The sequence below is a fragment of the Onychomys torridus genome, chromosome X, assembly GCF_903995425.1.
Source record: "Onychomys torridus chromosome X, mOncTor1.1, whole genome shotgun sequence".
In the NCBI taxonomy this organism is placed as follows: domain Eukaryota; kingdom Metazoa; phylum Chordata; class Mammalia; order Rodentia; family Cricetidae; genus Onychomys; species Onychomys torridus.
Window position 1 is genome coordinate 70,617,652 of NC_050466.1, and position 24,613 is coordinate 70,642,264.

At 36.2% G+C, this 24,613-nt stretch overlaps 1 protein-coding gene across 1 annotated transcript in view; it reads right to left on the reverse strand.

The window, feature by feature from the left end:
- Positions 1 to 22,348, reverse strand: part of Cfap47 (cilia and flagella associated protein 47) — a 236,379-nt gene extending 214,031 nt beyond the window's left edge. The window contains exons 1-8 of the mRNA XM_036173897.1: positions 22,121 to 22,348; positions 20,981 to 21,132; positions 19,752 to 19,867; positions 17,844 to 17,982; positions 15,608 to 15,836; positions 15,181 to 15,341; positions 12,930 to 13,057; positions 3,783 to 4,018 (exon numbers count right to left, since the gene is read on the reverse strand). Of these exons, the coding sequence (XP_036029790.1) occupies positions 3,783 to 4,018; positions 12,930 to 13,057; positions 15,181 to 15,341; positions 15,608 to 15,836; positions 17,844 to 17,982; positions 19,752 to 19,867; positions 20,981 to 21,132; positions 22,121 to 22,315 (1,356 nt within the window). The 5' untranslated portion in view covers positions 22,316 to 22,348. The remainder of the gene's footprint in view (positions 1 to 3,782; positions 4,019 to 12,929; positions 13,058 to 15,180; positions 15,342 to 15,607; positions 15,837 to 17,843; positions 17,983 to 19,751; positions 19,868 to 20,980; positions 21,133 to 22,120) is intronic.
- Positions 22,349 to 24,613: the final 2,265 nt, after the last annotated feature.

Sequence of the window (24,613 nt, forward strand, 5' to 3'; positions counted from 1 at the left end):
TAAGACTATTGGAGACAGGGAGGCAGGGGAAAAAAACATTTCCTTACTGAAAAAAAAAATTAGAAATTCAAAACCTCATAACTAGCAAAAACCCCTAGTCAAAACTAAAGTATAAATGAAGATCTTTGAAAATAAACATCAAAGGGGAGACTGTATTGCTAATAAAGTTCTTGTAGGAAAGTACAAAAGGGAATCCTTCCATTGAAACAAAAGAACAGATGACAATTATAGAAGTAATTTGGACAAACCAACTAAGAACAGCAGTAAAGGAAACTATACACACACACACACACACACACACACACACACACACACACACACACAAACATGGAACTGTATTTTTATTTGCAGTGTTTTCTTATTTATTATAAAATCTGGAAAAAAGGAAGAAGTCATCCAGAAGGGTCAGAGGACTAGGGAGAGCAATGGGGAAGGGTAATGAACTAGAACAAAGCATTAGTATACACACACACACACACACACACACACACACACACACACACACACACAAAGATGCCATAATGACAGCCATTATACCTAGTATGATAACCTCAAACACTAATAAAAAAATCAATGAATAAAAAACATAACAATGACTATTCAAGAACATGATAGGCTTCTACGAAAGAAACATAGTTTGGATTACAACAGCCTAAATATAAGATAGGACAGTTATATTGAAGCAATGTCTTTTGCACAGCATTAAAATAAAGCCAGTGTTAGTTTGAGCTATGCTCTGGTAAGTAAAGTTGTTAAATATACACCTCCAAAGAAACCATTAAAACATTAAATAACAAATATAGACAGAAAAAAGAGAAACAAATTAATTTAACAAAATAGCTATTTAAAAATAGAGATATTATTGAAAAACACTGAATTTCTGAAAATAAGAAAACAGCAGATGCATACATTACTAGTAGATTTATTAAATGCAAATGGATTTTTTTAACATTTCCCTGACAACTTAAAGTATTGATGACCAATTTCATTATATATTTATATGTATGCAATATATAAATGATTAAATCAAGCTAATTAACTTACCTGTAATTTTATGGCAATGACATTTAAATATTAGTTTCTAAGTAATTTTGCATAACATGATATTAAGCTTAGTCATCATATTGTAGTGACAGATCTTCTTAATTTACTCATTCTCTCTCAGTGGAACTTTATACCCTTTAACCAAAATCCCATTTTTTTTTTTTTTAGGAAATCTCAAGTCTATACTTTGCTTTAATTAGATAAGTATACTTTTCCTGACCAAATATGCTAGTTTGCATTCCAGATATAATTGAGATCATTAAAGAGGTCATTGCCTGTCTTTGTATCTGGCTCCTTCCTGTTAGCATATTACCCAAGCTCATCCATAATGTTGCAAATATCAGGATTTCCTGTTTGAAAGCTAAATAATATTCTATTTCATATACAAATATTTTTGTATTTCTTTTTTGTAAAGAAAACTGAATCTACTTGTTTAAAAGACACATGAACCACTCTCTTGATTACAGAATAACTAAGGAATGACTGGTGTATAGGGTGAACCTAAATATCTATCAGTAAGTGAATAGATAAGTGTAAAGTGACTAAAAGGCACAAACTGGGGCATTCTTCCCTTGTGGACCCTCATGCTTTTGTGAATTATTTATCACTTTTGCTTTATAAATCTATGTTCATTCTGCTAAGAAAAAAAATAATCACAAATTGGTACAGAAGATAAAAACTAAAATTCTATACATTTCCTGCAAGAGAAACGTCATACAAACAAAGCAATTATTAGTTGAAAATAATGGAAATGGAAGAGTCAAAACCAAAACATGTCAAGACAAGCAAACACATTTCAAGACCAATGAAGGGCAGTAGTCTTTCTGTGGGGGTGGAAGTTGAGTGCTGAAGGGAAGGGGGCTTGTGAGTTTTATAGGGCAGAAAACAGAATTTTGGGGGGTGGAAGAGTCAATTTACGTATCTGTTGGAAGGTCAACGAATAACCTACAAACATCAGGTGAGCTGAGAAACTGGATAGGAACAATGGTACAATGATTACATCTGAAGGCAGTTAGAAGCCAGGAAGCTCCAAACAAGAAGGTCAACATACTCCATTGGTATTTACAACTCCACTCCATTGGTATTTACAATATTTGAGATTGCAAGGGAACAGATCTGAAGATAGAATGAATCATCTACCCTAAAAGTTCCCTTTTCTGTCCTATAAAATACCCTCAAGCCCCCTGTGGTGAAGATATATATATATATATATATATATATATATATATATATATATATATATGTATATATATATAGCAGCAGCAGCAGCAAAGTATTATCAAATTGAATCTAGTAGAAAGGGTTACCATAGTATATCAAAGTATGGATTAATTTTGCTTTTAATATCTAAAAGGCAATATAATGACTCTTAATGAAGGAGAAACCTATTACTACTTAATAAAGACAAATTATTTGACAAAACACATCAGATTTTCATAAAGAAAGGGAACTTGTAAGGTTAGAATGGCAAACCATAGAATTCCAAGCCCTGACTTAGGTCACAAACATATGTGGGGTCCTAACTCAGAATGGGTGGGGAGGACACAAATATTTGGCAAGAATAAAAAGCATTTGAATATGCAAAGAATAAAAAGTAAATGAAAGTTAAAAGTATAATTAAGCTGAGATTTTTCTTGTAGCACTAGCCTGTGTTACAGCACAAACCTTCACCAGAGCCTTGCTTCTGAATGTACAAAATGCACACTTTGCACTGTGTGTGCACCATGTGACAGAACAACAATGGATAGTGCCTGAAACACATGGGCTCAGATTTGACCACTGTATGTTTCAAATTGCACTGTTTTTTTACTGCACCCACAAACTTTTATGTGTTATAGAAAATGAACACTTCGATATTCTTCTGCCATCATTCCTCAGCATACAAGCATTAAATCTGTATACATAGTTTACATTCCTAGGGTCACATAAAATCAGCTCAGGCAAAAAGAAGAAGGAGGAGGAGGAGGAGGAGGAGGAGGAGGAGGAGGAGGAGGAGGAGGAGGAGGAGGAGGAAGAAGAAGAAGAAGAAGAAGAAGAAGAAGAAGAAGAAGAAGAAGAAGAAGAAGAAGAAGAAAGAAGAAAAGGAAAAGGAGGAGAAGTTGAGTAAAGAATGCTTAAAAAGTTCTATTTTAGAGTTCCTAGAAAAGAGTTGTCAGACTGGCTAGTCACAATTAAAATAGCTCCTGAAACATGGGAGCTGGCCTGGTTCTAACATGAATGTCTTAGGGTCCACGGTTTTTGTTTTGTTTTGTTTCTCCCCAACACAAGTTGCAAACTAGGTAACTATTACCTGTTACAAATTTCAAATTTTGACTAAATCTGGAAGGTATCGCTCGTGTGATTGTTCCATAAAAACCTTCTTGAATGGAAATAAAACGCTTGTTGAGTTTAGATAACACTACATTACAAATGCTGTTTAACACTTACATTCTTCTTAAGCTATACCTGTTTCTGTATACGTCTTATAAGTCCTTAACAAAATAAAACTGTTTTAGAAGCAATGACTGTATTTCATACTGCACTTGAACATTACTTGTTTTCACTGGTACAATGCAGACCCTTAACAAAGAATTATGAATTCTCTATGACTGGATTTATAACTAATTCTAGGCCACATATGAGACATACTTCATAAACACTAATAGATCAAATGTGGTTCTTAGTCCTCTGTATAACACTTTTGAAGGAAAAAATAGCTCAAGTGCTATGAAAGGAAGGCAAAGAATAAGCTAACTTACCTGGATACATCCTTCATCAATTTTGCCCCTTTCTGGATCCATTTTAAAGTGGGCAGTTTTTTGAAAATGGTACATCACAGGAAGTGATATGGAATTATTTCTTACAATGCATAGAATATCCGAATGTTCACCCATGAAACAAGGTGCAAAAGTAAGTACTTTTCCTGGATCGAACTGTAAGATGACGGGAAGTCCAGATCCTGTCAAAGCTAATTCTACTTTTTGAAGTTGATTACCTGGAAAAGCAATAATACCTATTGAACACAGTGAGGATTGTTTGGAGAATCAAAAATATACGTGCTTACCCCACATAGTATTACTTAAAAAAAAATACATGATGGGAAATAAGGAGCCCATTTAATCTTCAGCAAAATCACTGACTGCCTTCTCCATGCTACACATAACTTTGAGTCTTGAGGACACAGCTATGAATAAAGAAAAAGCTTCTCTGATGCATCTATATTCTAGAGATGTAATAGTGACAGTATCTACATTTCCAACTCTCACAGAGGGTAGGAGCTAAATGTAAAGACAAAGAGTGAGACATAACAAAAAGTCTTGGGGATACTGTTTTGGGTAGAGATATTTTTAGTTATATGGCAACATTTGGGCAAACATTCAAAGAAATGAAACATCCATAAAAAGGTATTCCAAGCAGAAAGAACAAAGTCAAGTGCTATAAAGTAGGAACTTGCTTCTCACATTCAAAAAGCCATTAAGGGATCAGACATGGTTGATTCAGGAGAATTGTACAAAGATGGTCAGGAACAGTGAAGGTTATAGATACATGCTTGAGTATAGAATAAATAATTTTTGCTCATATATTGAATATGTTGACAGGACAACCAACAGATGCAAAATTATGACACTATTTTTTCCTTCCTATGTTTTGTTTGTTCATATATCCTTTAGTGCATGTATGAGCAATCGAAAGGACAGAATTGCCATTTCTGGAGATTAATGAAGACTGAAGAAGAGAGCTAGTTATAGAAAATAAACTAAGAATTCTTTTTAAAATTTTTCTAGTTAGCTCTAATTGACAACTTGAAACAGCCTAGGGTCATCCAAGGAATTGTCTAGATTAAGTTGGCTGTGGGCATTTCAGTGGGGCTTCTCTTGATTATTTATTGATGCAGGATGATCCAGTTCACTGTAGACAGCATCATCCTGAGGTAGTGGTTCTGGGCTGGATAAGAAACCTAGTTTAGCATGAGCCAGTGCCTAGTGGATAATCTAGTGGATATAGTAGATCATTCAATGTATTTACATCCTTTATGTAATGATTAAAGAGGAAAGAATGGAGACTTGAATGAAAGGTGTGTAGCATGGAGATTGTTAGAATCTGAAGGAATTACAAAATTCAGCAAAATACCAAAACATCATAACCCACTGTGGTGAGTGAGTAATATGAAAGTTAAAGAGATTAGTTTTTCAATCATTATGGGAAGTAGGCCAAAGGTTATATACACATGAAAACTAATGATTATCAAATCATACATGATGGAATAATACACACTTGGAAAGTACATAAAATTTAGGTTTAAGACATTTGGTATAAGAAAGAAACTATGGACTGTGTGACAAGCCAAGATTCCTTCATCTAGTCCCTGCTGTAGACATCTAAGGTCTGACTCAGAGCTGATTCCCTGCTTACACGCCCTCCTATGGGAATGTCCCTTAGAAAATTACTTAACTCTGTCCCAGGGACTTGTGGTCAAGATGCCCCAGCTAACTGTCAATTTTTGCATCTGTTAAACAGCTTGCTTGCTTCTACTTTCCCCTGTACCTGTCAATCAGGATGTAGTTTTTGCCTTTAAAGCCTCCATGTAGAAAACAGTCAGGGCTGCTCTGTGAGAATTATTTCTCTCCAGGCAGTCTCCAGCCAACTTAAAGACTCCAATTTGTTTTTATGGAGTGGTAATTGGGGTCTTTGACCCACAACAGATTGTATTCTCTACTTGGATGATAGAACAGTTTTATGAAGAGAAGTGTAACTAGAACCCAAGAAAAGAGTATATTTTTCATACTGGTGTTCTCATTGGTCAATTCTAGGCTATAAATCAGCTATAAGATGAATATGGAACAACCATCTCTAACTATTAGAAGCTCTCTGTTCCCCCAGATCCAATCCCCAATCTCTGCAGCAGAATACCCTTTGCAGTCTTCCATGCCCTAGGTAGGCTGCACACAGACTTCTTCTCTCTCTGTTCCTCCGGATCCAATCACCCAGACTCACCCAAAGCCCTGGAGCAGAATGCCCATGGCAGCCTTTCCTTTCCCCGTCCACACCTCCTGTGGATCCCACAGATCTTCCCATTCTAACCTTCCTACCCACTAGTTGCTTTGTCTCAGACCACAACCAGAGCAGGCACCCCCTGCTAACCCAAGGTCTGCTCCTCCCAGAGCAACACATAAACTAAATGCAGACCCACATGTCCCCTAGTGCTCCTAAGATCCAATTCCCCCAGTCTGATCCCTAGCTTTATAGCAGGAAAGACAGTACGATCTTCTTTTCCTAACTGACATGATCCCCAAGGAATCACAAAGATCTTCTTCTCCAGCATTTATTCCTCCAACTCATCTCAGTAATAAAGGGGTCAGAATGTGTCTCCACCTTAGACATGGAACAATCCCCATTGTAAATAATGACCTAAGCCTGAGCACTGGAAGTCCCCCGGCCATGTTTAGCCAATCAGCTAAACAGTTTCAAACCTGGCCTTATAAGGCAGAGACCCAAAGTTACAGGATACAGCTGTTACTGACCATATATGACTAAAAGACTTTCAATGGATATGACTGCCATTAGCCCTGTCCAATCAACATACGTCCTATGTAACTGTTCCCGACTGCCTAATTAAAAGGGAGATACTTAGAATTCCCCAAATCCCCTTTAAAAGGGCCTGTGCACCTTTGTCTGGGTCATCATTGCCATTTTGTGTGGATGATCAACCCCTGCAAGCTGGCCTTTCCTGCAGAATAAATGTTCTTTGTGTTTGCATACTATTTGAGCCTGAGGTATTCCTTCAGCAATTCTCAGACCCTTACAGTATCCCAGCCTCCAACACTACCAGGCATACACTGGGAACACACCAGCTGAGCAAGACAGAAAAACAAGCAACACACAGCCATCACACTCTCTAAAATTCCAGAGACAAAACAGAAAACAAGGAACAAAACACCTACCCATTAAAGACAAAGCCAGAAATCAGCAGTTAAACCTATAATCATCCTAAACCAATATGCCTAGATGCCAGCAAACACACACACACAAACACACACACACACACACACACACACACACACACACACACACACACACACACAATCAGTACCAGCCAGGGCAATATGTCTCCACTAGAACCCACCTATCTCACCACAGCAGGCTCTGTACATTCCAACACGGGTGAAGCACAATAAAAATCTTTAAAACCAACTATATGAAGATGATAGAGGTCTTTAAAGAAGAAAAAATCCCTTAAAGAAATCAAAAAAACACAAACAGATGAAGGAAATGATTAAAACTGTTTAAGAACTAAAAATGAAACTAGAAGCAATAAAGGAAACCCAATGAAGGAATTCTGGAAATGAAAAATTTAGGAATTTGAATAGGAACTACAAGAGGCTAGATTCACCAACAGAATATAAGAGATGGAAGAGAGAATCCAAAACATTTAAGATTTGACAGAAAAAAAAAATTGGATACATCAGTTAGAGAAAATGTTAATCTAAAAAATTCCTGACAAAAAACATCTAAGAAATCTGGGACATTGGCATAAAACCAAATGTAATAATAATGGTTATAGGGGGGGGGAGTAAGAAACCCAGCTTAAAAGCAGCCCAGAAAAAGTTTTCAACAAAATCATAGAGGAAATTTTTCCTAATGTGAAGGAGATGCCTATAAAGATTGAAAAAGCATACAGAACACTAACTAGATTGGCCCAGAAAAGACAGTTCCCTTACCACATAATAACCAAAAGAATAAACATACAGAACAAAGAAAGAGTATTAAAAGCATCAAGGGGAAAAGAACAAGTAGCATAAAAAGGAAGACTATTAGAATTACATCTACCTTCTAAAAGTGGAGATTATAATAGCCAGAAAGGCCTGGACAGATTTGCTACAGACTCTCTGACAGTGGTTCTCAACCCTCCTAATGCTACAATCCTTTATTACAGTTTCTCATGTTGTGGTGATCCCAAAAAATAAAACTTTTCATTGCCATTTCATAACTGCAATTTTGCTAGTGTTATGAATTGTAATGTAAATATCCTGTTTTCCAATGGTCTTAGGTAATCCCTGTGAAAGGGACATTCAATGCATGATGGGCTGTAATGCGCAGGCAGAGAACCACTGCTCTAAGAGACCACAGATACCAGCACAGATTATTATACCCTGTTGTGGAACATTAAAGATGTGTTGCTTTCACTTATGCTGTGGAATATATGTTTAATGATGCAAAGATCTGTTGCATTCTTTTATGTTGCATTTGTTTAACTCTGTGAAGCTGTGTTACTTTGCCTGTCTAAAACACCTGATTGGTCTAATAAAAAGTATTTCTCAGGTATTCTGAGAAATAAGAGAGCAATAAAGAGAAATAAGCAGAGCAGAGAGAATAAATAGGAAGAGAAATCTAGGCTTGAAAAAAGAGAGGAGGGAGGAGCAAGAATAGGAGGAGAGGAGGACACCAGGGGCCAGCCACCCAGCCATACAACCAGCCATAGAATAAGAAGGAAAGAAAGATATAAAGAATAAAGAAAGGTAAAAAGCCCAGAGGCAAAACGTACCTAAAGAGAAATGGGATAATTTAAATTAGAAAAGGTGGCTAGAAACAAGACAAACTAAGGCTGGACATTCATAAGTAAGAATAAGTCTCAGTGTATTTATCTGGGAGCTGGGTAATAGACCCCCAAAACAGTTTTTAAAAATCTACACTACCCAGCAAAACTTTCAATCACCATAGATGGAGAAAATAACATATTCCATGAAAAGGCAAATTTAAACAATATCTAACTATATAAACCCAGTTCTACAGGAGATGCTAAAACAACAGCTCTCAAACTGTGGGTCTCAAACCCTTTGGGGGTAGAACAAACTCTCATAGGGGTTGAATATCAGGTATCCTGCATATTAAATATTTTACAATATGTAACAGTAGCAAAATTACAGTTATGAAGTAACAACAAAAATTTTATGGTTGGAGGTCACCACAACATGAGAAACTGTATTAAAGGGTGGCAGCATTAGGAAGGTCCAGAACCACTGTGCCAGAAAGAAAATGCCTATCTAAAGTGGCTAACACACCCATGGAAACACAGGAAATAAATAATCTCAGACCATCAAAATCAAAAGAAGGGAAACACACACACATACAGAGAGAGAGAGAGAGAGAACACACCACCAACAATGAAAGAACAGAGATTAACAATCAATCTCTCAATATCAATTATCTCAATTGTCTAATAAAAAGAAACAGACAAAGAGAATAGGTTAGAAAACAAGATTCCTCCTGCTGCATCCACGAGACATACCTCAACATCAAGGATAGACATCAGCTCAGGGTAAAGGGTTAGAAAAAGACAACTCCAAACAAATGGACTAAGACCCAATTCCTGTAGCCATTTTAATATGTAACAAAATACACATAAACCAAAACTAATCAAAAGAGATAGGGAAGGATACTATATACTCATCAAAGAAAAAAAAACAAAAAACCTTCACAGTGACATTTCAATTCTTAAAATCTATTCCCCAAACACAAGGGTACCCAAGTTTATAAAAGAAAAAATACTATAGCTTAAATCACACAGTGACCCTCACACACTGATAGTAGGAGACATCAAAACCTAACACTCCCCAAAGGACAGGTAATCCAGACAAACACTAAACAGAGAAATAGTAGAGTTGACAATGTTATAAACCAAATTGATGTAACAAATTATCTATAGAAAAATTCACCCAAACACAAAATAATATACATTGACTACATATTTGGACACAAAGCAAATCCCCCCCCCCCAAAAAAAGAAGAACATTGAAATAACTCCCTGCATTCTATCATACCACCACAGGTAGCTCGTTATCAACAACAGAAAGAAACAGAAAGCTGACAAACTCATGGAAACTGAACAACTATCTACTGAATGAAAAAATGGGTCAAGACAGAAATAAAGAAAGTAAAGACATTCTAGAATTCAATAAAAATGAATGCACAACATACCCAAACTTATGGGATACAAATGAAAGCAGTACTAAGAGGAAATTCCATAGCACAAAGTGCCTACATAAAAGAAACTGGAGAGCTCTCTTATGAGCAACTAAACAGAAGACCTGAAAGCTCTAGAACAAAAAGAAGTACACCTTAGAGGAGTAGGGCATATACACAAAGGATTCCACAAGGACACTTGCACAATTATGTTCTTTGTGGGTTATTCATAATAGACATAAAACAACCTACATGTCCCTCAACAGAAGAACAAATAAAGAAAATGGGGTACATGTACACAATTTACTTAAGCTATTAAAAAATGACATCATGAAATTTGCAGGCAAATAGATGGAACTAGAAAAAAATCATCTTGAGTGAGGTAACCCAGACCAGGAAAAATAAATATGGTATGTATTTTCTTCTAAGTGGATATTAGACATTAATAAAATGATAACTAAGCTACAATCCCTAGATTCAGAGAGGTAAGTTAAAGTGGAGAGGTTTAGGGAGCATGCACGTATCTTGCAAGGAAGGGAAAACAAAACAGATTTTTAGGATAGACAGGTTAAGTTGAGGACAGGAGCAGGGAGATCAGGTGGGGGGAGAACAAGTGGAGGGAGAAAGTTGATGGTGAGATGGCTAGAATTGGGGGCCATTTGGAGGGGGTGGTATGGAAACCTAGTGTAGTAGAAATTTCCTGGAATGTATGAAGGTAATCCTAATGAGAACTCCTGGGAATGGGGCACCTGGAGTCTAAACTGGCCATTTCTTGTTACCAGGTGTGGTTTCCAGTGGAGGGACTGGGTTACATTCAGTTGAGTTGTTGGCCAAAGTGGTCCCTTGAAAATTCCCAAACAACTCAGACTGGTTCTAACACAGTGTATTGCTCTCTGTAAACTGACATCAGGGCCCATTGCCAAGGGTGGACACCAACATAGCCACAAAATCTTGGCCTACAATCTGTTCTGCCTGAAAAATATATTAGGGCTATGGTGCCACAGAACTTGTCAATGTCTGGTTTGACTTAAGGCCCATTCCACTGCTTGGATAACCAAGAACCAGAGACTAGATAGCCCAGAGACCTATGGTAAAACCAACCACTGCTGGTCTAAAAAAAAAAATAGAAAAAGAAAACTAATAAAATGATTCCTAATGATACTATGCTGTACTCAGTGCCTTATCCAGTCATCATCAGAGAGACTTCCTCTGGCAGTACATGGGAACAGATGCAGAGACTCATAGCCAGACATTTTGTGAAGAGACGGTCTAAATGGAAGGTCTCCATTAAATCCTTCCACTCAGAAATAAGGGAATCCCTTGGAAAAGGACAAAAGAGGAAGCAGAAAGAATGTAAGAGCCAGAGGAGATGACATCATGAGAACAAGGTCCTCTGAGTCAACTATGCAAGGGACACATGAGCTCACAAAGACCGAAGCAGCAAGCACGGGGCCTTGAAAGGACTACTCCAGCTCCTCTGTGTATTAAGCTTAATATTTTTATGGGACTCCTGAGTGTGATAACTAATGAGTCTATGACTCTGGTGCCTGCTTTTGGGACTCTTTTTCCCTCCTGTTTGGTTGCTGTGTCCAATTTTGATGTGATAGTTTTTGCTTCATCTTAATATATTTTATTTTGTCATGTTTAGTTGTTATCTCTCAGAAGCCTGTTCTTTTCTAATGAGAAACAGAAAGGGAGTGGATCCAGCAGGAAAAGAGGTAGAGAGGAACAGGGAGGTGTGAAGGAAGGAGAAACAATACTCAGGAAAGCAGTATAAAAAAAAGAGTCGGGGTTGGGGATTTAGCTCAGTGGTAGAGCGCTTGCCTAGCAAGCACAAGACCCTGGGTTCGGTCCTCAGCTCTGGGAAGAAAGAGAGAGAGAAAGAGAGAGAGAGAGAAAGAGAGAGAAAAAGAGAGAGAGAAAGAGAGAAAGAAAGAGGGAAAAAGGAGTCTATGTTCAATAAATGGGGATAAAATTTTAAAAAGTTGCATTAACCAGAAAACTTCAAGCAAATGCTCTGTGATCAGTAAACATAGTTAATATGACAAGGCATGACATAAGTAATATCAGTAAGACATTTCTGCCATACTAGCAAGATTAACCTGTATAATAGTTTAATTAAACTTAGTAACAGCATATATCATACTGGCCTGCAAATCTTCTCGACTCTTGGCTTTCCTAAGTTTACAGGATGGATTTACATTTCCAGGGCATAGTTCATTTCTTTCAGAGTTTGATTTGCAATCTGCCTATTCATTCATCTTTAATCTAAATTATTGAAAGTGGCTCAAGTACTATTACATATTTGCTTACCTCCAATCAACACAAAACTACCTGCAATTGCAAAACAAAATGTAATGCCTCTTCTTATGTGGGCTACAAAATACATGCCCTTCAAATCTTCATAGTATGTGTTCAAAGACAGTATTATACTATGCTTACTAGATCTCAATTTTGTTCTTTAACTGTTACTGTATGTAACATTCTAGAAGTAAAGGTCTTGTCAAAATGGAATGGCTCATTAGTTTTATGTCAAGTGCTAAGAACAAACATTTCCATATAGAAAATAAAAATATTTGTTTTTAATTTTTCAAGTTCCGAGATCATGTTTATCTAAAGTCATCTAAATTCTATCCTGGAAATAATGTAAATGGTTTCAAGGTTACCTTCACATGCCACAGATGGTATATTAAAGCCATGAAAGGGTTTGCATTTTTGTTCAAATGTAAAAAGTATGCATTTTGTATTTTTCTGAAGATATTGATGCTCATTATTTTCTTTTTTATTGTTTGAAAATGTCATACATGCATATAATGAGCTTCTACCAAATTCCCTCCCATTTACTCCCCTTTAATTCCTCCCTATTCCTTTACACGTGCTGGTTTTTTTCTCTTGAAGAATTTTAACTGCTACATATTTAATGATCTTGTTCATTTCATACTTACTTTTCATGGTGTCAGAGTTATCATCTCTCAAAAATCCATCTTTACTTCCCACAGAATCAAATCTCACAAAAAGTGAATAGTCTTGCCTATGTGAAGGCCCAACATCCTTTTTAATATCAACTACTAGCCTGTAAATATCAAAATTTGGTTATTTTTAAAGCAGAAGTCACATATTTTTACCACTTGTCAATATAAATTATCAATCTAATCGTTAAATCTATGCAGATAGAAAGGAATAAAAACACAACTGTTACCCATTGCCCAAATTTACCAACAAAAGAAGATCTCAGAGTATAAAGCTCAGGGAAAAAAAATGAATGAACACAAATATTTCTAAAACAAGACTCACAATATTCCCATTTGCCAAAACCTACATCACATGCCACAATGTCTATAATGTATTTTTCTTCCAGACAGAATTCATTGTTAGCTAAGGACTCTGATCAGTCTCTGTAGTAACTCATATTTCCCCAGTAGTAACTTTTGTTAGATATTTATTTCCTCTAGTGAACTAAATTCATATTTTCCACCAATGAAGTTCCTAGAAGTGGACAAGCAATTAGACAACATAATTTGGCATGATTCAGATCTTCTTAGAGAAATATAATGGAAGGATGGAAACAACGAAGTCAAGAACAAAGGTATAGATAGATAGGTTACACCATAGGCCTGGTCACTGACTATATTTATCTAGCTGACTTGCAGATTAGCTCTTCTGCACATGGATACTCAAATACACAAAAATTTGATGTGTAAACATATTGAAACAAATATAATAATGTGATTAAAACTGTATTTAACAGAGACTTCAAATATCCACCCCTATATTTCCATGCTAGATTCCCAAATGAAGTTAAAATGCTGTCACAGGAAACAATATTTGGATTTCTTTCAAAGTATATATGTGTGGAGGAGGCTGGAGATGGCTCAACAGTTAAGTGGACCCAGGCTTGGTTCATAGCACCCACATCAGCACCCACAACAACCACCTATGCAATTAGATAAGATACACATATATACACATAAGATAACATAATAATCTTGTATTATTGAACATAACCTTATAGATTTCCCAGAGAAATCTCCTGTACAAAAGTATCCTTAGGACAATTTTTGATTACATGAGTAGGGCAATGTTTTATTAGCTTTCTGCCTTAGTTTTGTTTGTGTTGACATGATAAAGCAACCAAGAAGAGAAAGGTTTATTTTAGTTCACAACTTCAGGTCAAATTTCATCATAGCAAGGAAATCAAGGCAAAGATGTAAGGCAGTTTTAAATGTAAATGTAAATGTAAAAGTAGTCACATTATAGACACAGTACAGAAAAGAGAGAAATAAATGCATGTATGTCTAGTACTCGGTAAGCTGTTTTATTCTTATACAGCATAAGATCCTAAAACAGAAACTAGGGCTACCCGCTTTCAGAATGGGTCTTCCCTCATCACATAAGGCACTCTCCTATATACATGACCTCAGGCCAACCTAATGTAGATAATCAATCACTGACTGAGATTCCCAGGTCATTCTAGGTTCCATCAAGTTGATAATGAAAACTAACCATCACATCCTCTTAAATAAAACACAAGTCAGCATTCAAAAATTTCATATCACTAGTGACAATATTGTAATGAAAGTACACTAAACAAGACCCTCTCACAGAGGTAAATTGTTACAGCTGGATAGGTTATTTACACACAAACAAAGGTATTATTGCACTGTTTACCATATAGTTAACATTGTCAAAAGTATTTTCAGCTTAAATAACAAAAGCAAGTAAAAAGAACTGTAAAAATATACACTGCAAGTATTCCATTAAATGGTGTGAGTTAAAAGAAGCAGGTGCTATTGGTTAACACTGATGGTATTCAGTCAGAAAAGATTTTGTCCAGGTAAGAACATCACTTCCTATCTGGTGGCATCTATAAAATACTACATGTACATCATTACTCTTGCAGCAAATTCTGGACAGCACTAATCAATTTATGCAATTCAAAACAACCTAAAACTTTACCTCCACCACCCATTTCCAATAGGTCTAGGGCTTTTTTTTTTAATTTAAGAAACAACTGAATATCATACTTATGAATACTGAAAATCTTAAAACAAGCTAGAAATACTTAGAAATGTTAAGAAAAATCTGATTTTTGCTTTCTAACAGGTTTTACTATGACATTAAATAAGTCTGGTTTGCGTATAGTTACTATAATTTTCATTAATAATTGACATTACAATTGAATTCACTTTTGCTTACTTTGGGCTGAAGCAAAATGTAATTACAATCTTTTGATAAGGGAGTAAAGTCCCTTCATTGGGAATACAGGACATAAAATCAGTCATATCTATTTTCTTTATTTTGTTTAAGTAGGGGAGATTATTTAAGGCAATATCTGTCCTTTGATGAATATTTGCTCCCTGTAACATAAAATAAGACATAAAAGCATATTAGGGAAAAAGTAAACAACATATTTTAAAAGGTTAAAATAATTATTACAGTTTTAGAACATAGAAAGTGAAGAGTATTTATTTCTAAAGTAACGTACTCCTAAATTGACAAAGGCACATGATACAATTCAAAATTTGAGGAGAACAGAAATCTTCAGAGTAAGTCACTGATTTGCAAGAAACAATTGTCTGGTTTATTTCAGACATGATGCACCACTTTCCCACAATTCACTTACCAGTTCTTCTCCAACACAATCATCTTGCATTATTGCCACCCAGTTTATGGTTTCAGGGCTATTGTTAAACAGAAGTGCATGCTCAATTTTTGATGTTCCAAAGAAAACAGAACCAAATCGTATGCATTCCAATTTCCTGTCACTATTCATGTGAAATAATTCAATTATCTGTTCAACCACATGAACTTTGATGTTCAAGAACGTATCAGGACGACCTTGCAAACTCACTCTGTAAGATAATAAAATGTGCATATGTGTAAGTATTTTCATTATATATTCATTTTCTCCTAATTATTTGGATAAAGTTTTGTAAAATGACATCATAACTAACTCCATAGACTAAAATTCATTCCCTTCACATACTGCTAGAGGTTATCAGGTCCTCTGATATGCCTACATCTCTAAAGTGAAATGTTTGTGTAACCTAACTAAGTCTGTACTCGAAAAAATAATACTGGGGGAAAAAAACAACTAATGATGTGATCCTAGAAAGCATCAATGGAACATTCATATCACTATCTCATAAACACAGGCATTACATGACTGATAACATTAGCTCAAGAATTTCAATACTCCATTCCAACTCATTGGAACCCATGTCCAACCTAATCTCTCATCTACATCCAAATATCACAGTTCCCTAAATCAAAAATACCTCAGAAAAAAAAGTTTACAACGAATTTCAGTTCTCATTTAGCACTCCTGTCCCATGTTTATTCCTTTCTGGCACAAATACAGTCCTTTCAAGTGAACCAAGAGATACCCGAAGTAACTTATTTACATTTTTCTCTAATTGTGGGTATTGTCCATATCTCAACATATCTGTCCTTCCTTACATTCCTGGACATCACACCCTTCCCTGGGTTTTCATTCTAACTCACTCATGCATGTTCTAACTTTTCATTCTAAGACACAGATCCTCTGTAAACTATCTGTTTCCTCTCTCTTACTATTTCATAGCCTATTCTTTTCAATGTAACTCTCAGTACGTTTCAGGCACCACATATACCCCTATTACCCTCTATCCAACTCATCTAGGCAAAGCCGCTTTCTGGGGTTTAGAACATGTAAACCTAATCAGCCACAACCATACAACCCATAATGATTGTGAAAATGTAATCAGTCCCACCATGCCACATCTGAAATTTCTTCTACAGATCATTTCTTCCTCTTACCTCCTTTGTTCATTAACTCATCAAATGAGGTAAACAGGAATGTATAATATATCTCAAATCTGCACACTTCTCTCATGTCTCCCAGTTTGAGCCTTAGCTCTGTCCTTTCCTATTTCTTTTTGGCTTTGCTTTTATAATATCTAGTCAGACTGTCAAGTCCTTCTTGTATGCTTGATCTGTTTCATGCACTGTTGTTACTGTGACTTTCTAAAATGCAAACTAATCCTCAGATTAACTTTCAGGTTCACAACTGTTTCTCAAAAACCACAACTGTAGCCATCAATAAGAAATACATCTTATATTCAATTTTGTACCTCACACACACATATGAAGAAAAGTCTATGAAAAATTCAAAGAAATTTTATAAAATAACATCTACATTACTATGTGAGGTGCATTCATAATGGTGACTCAGTGTATTAACTGCACATCACATCTATGAATGAACTGAGGCAAATCTCATAACCAAATGCTGTCCCATTGACCCTTTACTGGATCTTGTGTCATTCTTTTGTTTTCATCTCACCTTGCATCACTCCCTTCTGTTTCTTCAACTCCATATTGCCTCTAATCCTTCAATAGGGAATACAGTTATCTGTAAAGTTTCAAATCTGCCACTTGCTCTGCCTGAAAGAACTTGTGTAATCCAATCTGTCATCAACCTTCATTTTGCCCAAACACACACACACACACACACACACACACACACACACACACACACTCACACACCAATCCTACCACTTCCATTTGCTACCTAGATCCTATTTAATGATTAGCGTGTGATTCAACTACCAATTTATGAGTGGAATCCTTGGACCTTTCCCTCAGATCCACAAAACCAAAACTAGGAGCTGCTGTTCTGTGTATCTATATGCTGCTCTCCATTCACATTCACTTTCCATTGCTGAGCACTATCTACACTTGTATGTCTTGAAATATAGGAATAACTAAATGAACAAATAGCAAATGAAAGAAAAAGGGATTGGCAAACAATCTGAAAGAAAAAAGGAAAATATTGTGTTTTATACAAACATTTTTCAAAAAACATACTCTATATTTACCTTGCCACTTCATCTACAAATTGGGACTGGTCTGCACAGAAATCCACTTTGATAACCATTGATGACTTAGCCTTAACAGTACCACTACTTGGAGAAATGACAATAGGTAACTGACCTTGGTATTCTGTTTTAAACATTCCTAAGGAGAGTAAGAGACACAGTTTATAACTAGACCTTTACAATAGACACACAATACACAGATGGTCCACTGTGGAACAAAAATAATAGCTTTTATTGTGATTACAGATATTGGCATCAGCCAACAAATCTGAACCTAATGTTAGAATTCAACCCTCATGAGTAGCTAAAAATATTATATATTCATTTTGGAAAGTACTTATACTAAGAACACCATATATCCACACACATGCTCTTCAATCCTTGTTATAAGCTATATGTTCAACTACATATTTCCATTTTACAAATAAGAAATTAGACACTTAGATAGCTTGATCTCTAAAGTGTAATAATATTTATTTGCCCAGGTTTTTCCAAATAGTAAATGAAGCAATTAAGTGTGAAACATGGCCAAATTCACACCCAGAAAAGCAATTATCTTTTAGTGTTTCAGTGTTGTTTTTTTCCCAAAAAAATACTGACCCATGTCTACAAATTCTTTCATGGTTTCATTGAAAAAATACACCAAACACTCCATTAAAATTAAAGCTGCATTTTAATTCAGAGAGCTTTTAAATGTAATATAACTATAATTTGGGGAGATTTTAGACTAAAATGGATATATTACTTTTTTTTAATCCCTAAAGGATTATGAATGAATAAGTTAAGATAGAATTTGGAAAGCAAAATAAAATGAAAAATTTTCAATCATATATAATTACTCTGTCTTCAGAATCAAAGAACCTTAACCATTTGCCTTAAGACTCTTCTTCACATTAGAATCAAACTGAAAATGAATCTAATATTCTATAAACTCCTAAGCAATGAATATTCACCCATCAAAGAACCAAACTACTGAAAGCTAAATGAAATTGAAAGCTAAATGAACAAAATTCAATCAGAAATAGCTATCAGTTTTATTCTTATATACTGTATGAAGAAATATGTAATGGGATTTCATTTATATATTTCATTTATGATTTCATTTATATATTCGATATGCAGTCTCAGAGAGACAGTCACTATCTAGTATTAGTTCTCATATTAGATTGGGAGAAATGGCAATCTTGCAACTATCACATCAAATCTAGCCAACCATCAATCATATAAAAAGAATGACAGATTATATCCATTGTTGCAATCAGTAAGAAGTGTGCATGACAACACATACTTCTATGAAAACATCTAGGACACAATAAAAATTTCTAAAAATTATCCAGTATGGAGAAAAGTGTTCTTCCAGTGATACATAAATTATTAAAAGCTTTCTACAGACCATGATGTGAATGTCAAGTTGAGTGTGACAAAGAGAATAAATATTTCATTCCCATGATGAAATAAGTATCACACCAAAATTCTAGGTATATACCTAATTAACCATCATATATTACTCTCCTCATAAATTAAGAATCTAAAGTTCAGTTCCCTTAAAGACACTTGTCCAATATGATAGAGCTAGTAAGTAAGGCACTGAAGTCTAGTTCAGTATCTGGATGAGCCCAAGAACAATGTTGCTTCTATAACACCAACCTGCCTTCCATCTTCAGGAAGATCACCAGTCATGTAACCAACAGGCTGTGTTAATATGGATTATAAGAGGCAGGTTCATTTTTCCAGAATGAATGAGTATCTATCCTTTGTAATCACAACACTTAAGGACCTTTAGTTTTTAAATATTTCAAATGATAGACATCGCTTCTCGATGACTCAAAGAAATCTATTATACAATATGCAATTTAAAATAATAGCAACTCTTACAATTTTTGAGATTATATGACACAAAACATTTACCTGGAGCTTTGCCATGGTTAATAATACTGATCTCTTTACAATATACTTTACTATTGGCAACTAATGTGCCAAAATCAACTACTGGCACAATTTCCAGTTGACAGGTTGGAATCAGCCTAAGAGAAAGCAAAAGAATCACACAATTATGTTTAACAATAATAACATCTTCATAGTTAGGTCCATGGAGGATACAAACACACAAACACACACACACACACACACACACACACACACACACACACACACACTTTATATACATTTTACCTCCTTAAAATATATTTCAGTTCATTTACAGGTCTATTGATAACACTGTTGTCAATAAGAACAGTTATAAAATAACATATGTAAAGTATTATGCAACATTTTTAACAAGTAAATCAGACTTTATCATATAAGCATGATTTGACAGACTACTCATTTATCTCAATATAGCTTTACTCTAATACATGAAATTCCTTTTGAGAATTTCCACATACGTCCATTAAACATTTTGAAACTAAGACTTTAATACTTTGAATGACATAAAATATGATAAATGAAAAAAGCACTGGTACTATAACATAACATTTGGGGGATGCTATAGTTACTTTCTGTTGCTATGCTAAAACACTGACCAAAACTAGCTTAGGGAGGAAATGTTTATTTGGCTTAAATATACAGATCATAGTCTATCATTGAGGTCAGCCAGGGGAAGAGCTCAAGCAAGAGCAGGGGCAGGAAACACACAGGCACTGCTTTTTGACTTGCTCCCTATGACTTACTCAGCTTGCTTTCTTATCCACGCCAAGACCATCCAGCCAGGAAAGGCACTGCCCACAGTGGACTAGGCCCTCCCACACCAATTACTAATTAAGAAAATGCTGCCATACACTTGACTACAGGACAATAAAGAGGTAATAAAGAACTTCAGTTGAGTCTCTCTTTCCCCAGGGGACTCTAGCTCGTACCAAGATGACCAAAACTAACAAGCACAGGGTATAAAGCAAGATCTCAGTACAAAGAAGAAATCTGATTTGCTACATGTGTCTAATTTAATGTGTTCACTGCAGCATATATGTTGTGTACATTTTCAGGCATCTTTCAAAAATTCATTGTCACATATGAACAAATCTCATGACATATTTATTTCATATTTAAATTGTACGCTCTACTTTACAGAATTCTCTTAAGTGTATTAGTACAATTTAATAATAAAATTCTTACAAGACGGAGGTGTGAAGATTACATACCCAATCAGAGGAACCTCTAGTGCTTTATTTCCTACAGAAATAAACATGTGATCAAACATGTCTTCATTTTTATCGGGATGATATTCCACCATTGCTGTCATCTGAAGGCCAGAAGCAAGTTCCTTATCCAGACTGGTCAACAACAGTTTGAACTTAAGTGAAAAAAAGATAAAATCAGCACTATTAGTTCCTTATAAGGAAAAATTATGAGTGACTGTAGTTAGGGACTGTGCATTATTATCAAGCACAGGGAAAAAACATTTTAAACTTTAAACTGTTAAGTAATAAATGTACATATCTATGGGGTATGATGATTAGGCCTGTACTAATTTCCTAGAATAGGGACAAGTCTGTTCCTCAGTAGATTCCCGAGAAATAAAGTATGACATAAAACTTCCCACTAATGCCTCAATTAGTAAATCCTGAAGGAATCAGAAACTTATGTGTCAAGGGTAATTAACAACACCTCAAAAAACTGTCCTCTTAGGATTTTAAGAAAACTTCAGAATCATGAAGACATGGAAAATGAAATTGGAATTCTTAGAAGTAGATGGTAACAATCATTGTATGAATACATCTGTAACTTTCTGTTAACTAAAAACAAAACGGGAATAAGGTCTTTCCTCTTTCCAAACACAATATGAAGAAGCATAGTCTTTATCAGTTTTGCCCCAGCTAGTCTTTCCCTCATCAGCCCTACTTCAAGCAAAAGGTTCTCCTCCCCTCTCTCAGCTTTCCTACCCCCTCCCTTCCTCTCTCCCTTTCCATCCATTTCTCTCTTCCACTCTTTTTTCCCTCCCTCTCTTCCCCTTTACTCCCATTATCCTCCCCCTCCATTACTTCCTTGCTCTCCCTCCCTCATTCCTTCCCTTTCTCCCTTCCTCTCCTCCCATCCCCCTCTCCCGGTGTCTCTAACCTCCCTCCCCCTCTCTTCACTCCTCTTCCTCCCTCCCTTCTCCTCTTCCCCGCCTCCTTCACACATTAGTTCTTCCTCCCGCCCCGCCCCCTCTCTCCTTCCCTCTCTGTTACTTTCCCCTTCCCTGTGACACCTCAGCAAATGTGATCCTTCCCCGAATTCCTTAGGATCCCAGATTTAATGCAGAAGCTACCCAGGAGCTTTCAGTGCCTTTAATGTGTCACCTGTGTCTTCGAAGGCTCTTGAAACCTGATCTTCTGGTTCCAGCGGCCCAGATTGTGTACGGTAAGAGGGAGTCGGTACACTTTCCCAGCCACTGCATCCAGGAACCTCAGCTCCGAAGGCATTACCCTCAGCTGAACTTCCTTCTTGGGGCTATCTAAGTCCCGAGGGACTAGTGAGCCCCGGTCTGTGTCCATCGCGGTCCTCTAGGTAGCCGGCAACCAGGCGCACACCTGACCAACTCCGGACTGGCTAGGGACAACAGACCGTTCCTAGGAGACAAGCACTAGGAAACCATTATTAGGATTCCAGGAGAGCGCTGGCCCACCCCCTCGCTCTCCCAGCATTCCTCATGAGGTCGTCTCGTGTCTTTGCCCGCCCTGGCCACGCCCCACAAACTTTGGATCCGCTAGCTAGCCTCACCCCCAGCCCTAATGCTACCCCACCCCATCCCTGCCCCTCAGTAGCTCTGTCCTCCATGGCAACACCCAAGGCCTTGAGATGGCAGCTAGAATAGCAGGTTCCTGCAGAAAGAAAACTGATTTAAAAAAAAAAAAAAAGAAAAGAAAGACGTGGTTGGCAAGTGTCAACAAAATAATTGGAAAATACTTTATGTCAGCCTCAAATCTAAAAGCAGCTGATGTTGACATAGCCAGGGTTTCAAAGTGGCATTTGGTGTAGTGGGCACGTTCCAAAAACCCTCCTTTATAGCAAGCTTAGTGAAAATGATATGTCTGCAGGGTCTGAAATGAAGGGTTTGGGGTTTTTTGTTTGTTTGTTTGGTTGGTTGGTTGGTTTGGTATTTTGGGACATGGTTTCTTCATATTTTTTTTGGTAACTGTCCTGGATCTTGGTATGTAGACCACACTGGCCTCGAACTCACAGAGATCCGCCTGCCTCTGCTGGGATTAAAGGTGTGCGCCATCACTGCCTGGCTGAAATGAAGGATTTTAATAAGGGGGAAAAAGCGTTAGTGGCCTTTAGGGCAGCATTTCTGTGTTTTCTATAATGCCAAACTATTGGATTATTATAAAATATAAAATGTGTCAAAAGAGATAACTAAATAACTTAATATATGTTGTACAATAAATTCTTTATGACTTTAATTAAAATACATTTTTTTCTTTCTGTTTTTCCCCAGTGCTAAGGAATAGATCCAATGTCTTGAGCATGTAAGCACTCAACTATTGAACTACACCCTCAACCCCCATATCATTAAATTTAAAAGAAATTAAATATACACATGTATTATAAATGCAATCCTGTGGTTTATTATTGAATACAGATTCGAGTTTAGCATGTTTGGAGCAGTTCCTAAGAATCTGTTTTCCAAGTTCCCAGAGGATCCCGATGCTGGTGGTTAAGGGACTATACTGTGATTATAGGCTTTAGAAATTGTATTAACTATCTAAAAATTAACTTATGAAGTTATTGTTTAAGGTACACCAATGATCTGCATACATGCACAGATTTACTTTGCCCTGTCTTCCTCTTGTTCTTTTCATTTGCTCTTTACTACTGAACTTTCAATCTCCCACCTAAAGAGTTATCTTTAATACCCTCATAACTTTTTAAAAACCTGTGCAAAAAAACTTTTTTTAAAAAGTTTTGAAAGACTCTTTAGTATCAAGATCATAAATAGTTTATTTTCCAAAAAGATGGAGAGATTAATAAGTAGCCCTAGATATAAGGTCAACTTCTCAATTTATTGGAATTGTTGACAGTTGAAACAATATTGGAAGGGGGATGATTATTATGTGCAAAATTTGAGGAAATGATAAACTACCTTCTGAAATTCTGTCTTCATTTACAAGTTGGAGATTTGAATCACCTTTGAATTTTTTTAGAGCACAATACCAAGCCTGTCTAGATCCCTGTACCCAAGTCAGGTTTGCTCTGTACCCCTGAAAGTTTGAGTGAATGCAAAGCACAATTCCTGTACAGACTCTGAAACAATTGGAAACAGGAAAGGAGTGTCAAAATTTCCTTTGGCACACATTCAAAGACAAGACTGGCTGAAGTATGAATTGTAGCCCCTCTCTTTTGGCATTTTTTTCAACTGAGGAATGGTAGAACTCAGAAAAGTATGTACTAAGATATAACACCAGGAAGAAAACAATCACTACAGCATCTAGTCCTGTGTTTGCTTTGTGCAGATATCTGTAAGATCTGTGATACACATGCATACATATACATGACCCCAGGGAAAATGAGTTGGTAGAATGCTTTATGAGATTGAGCTGAGAAATAATTTTGACAAATTTAGACAATTGGGATTTCTTGGAATAAGAAGAGGAGGTATTAAATTAGTTTTAAGCACATAGAAACAAACTTATTAATTACTTAGAAAATTAAAAGTTGTTCATAAAAATAGCAATAAGCTCTTATTTCTTTTGTCATTTACTGAGTGATCCTCACATAAAAACAGAATATTGATCCAAGTAAAGGCATAGCATAATTACATTGTGAAGTGGTAAAATGGGAATATGTATTTG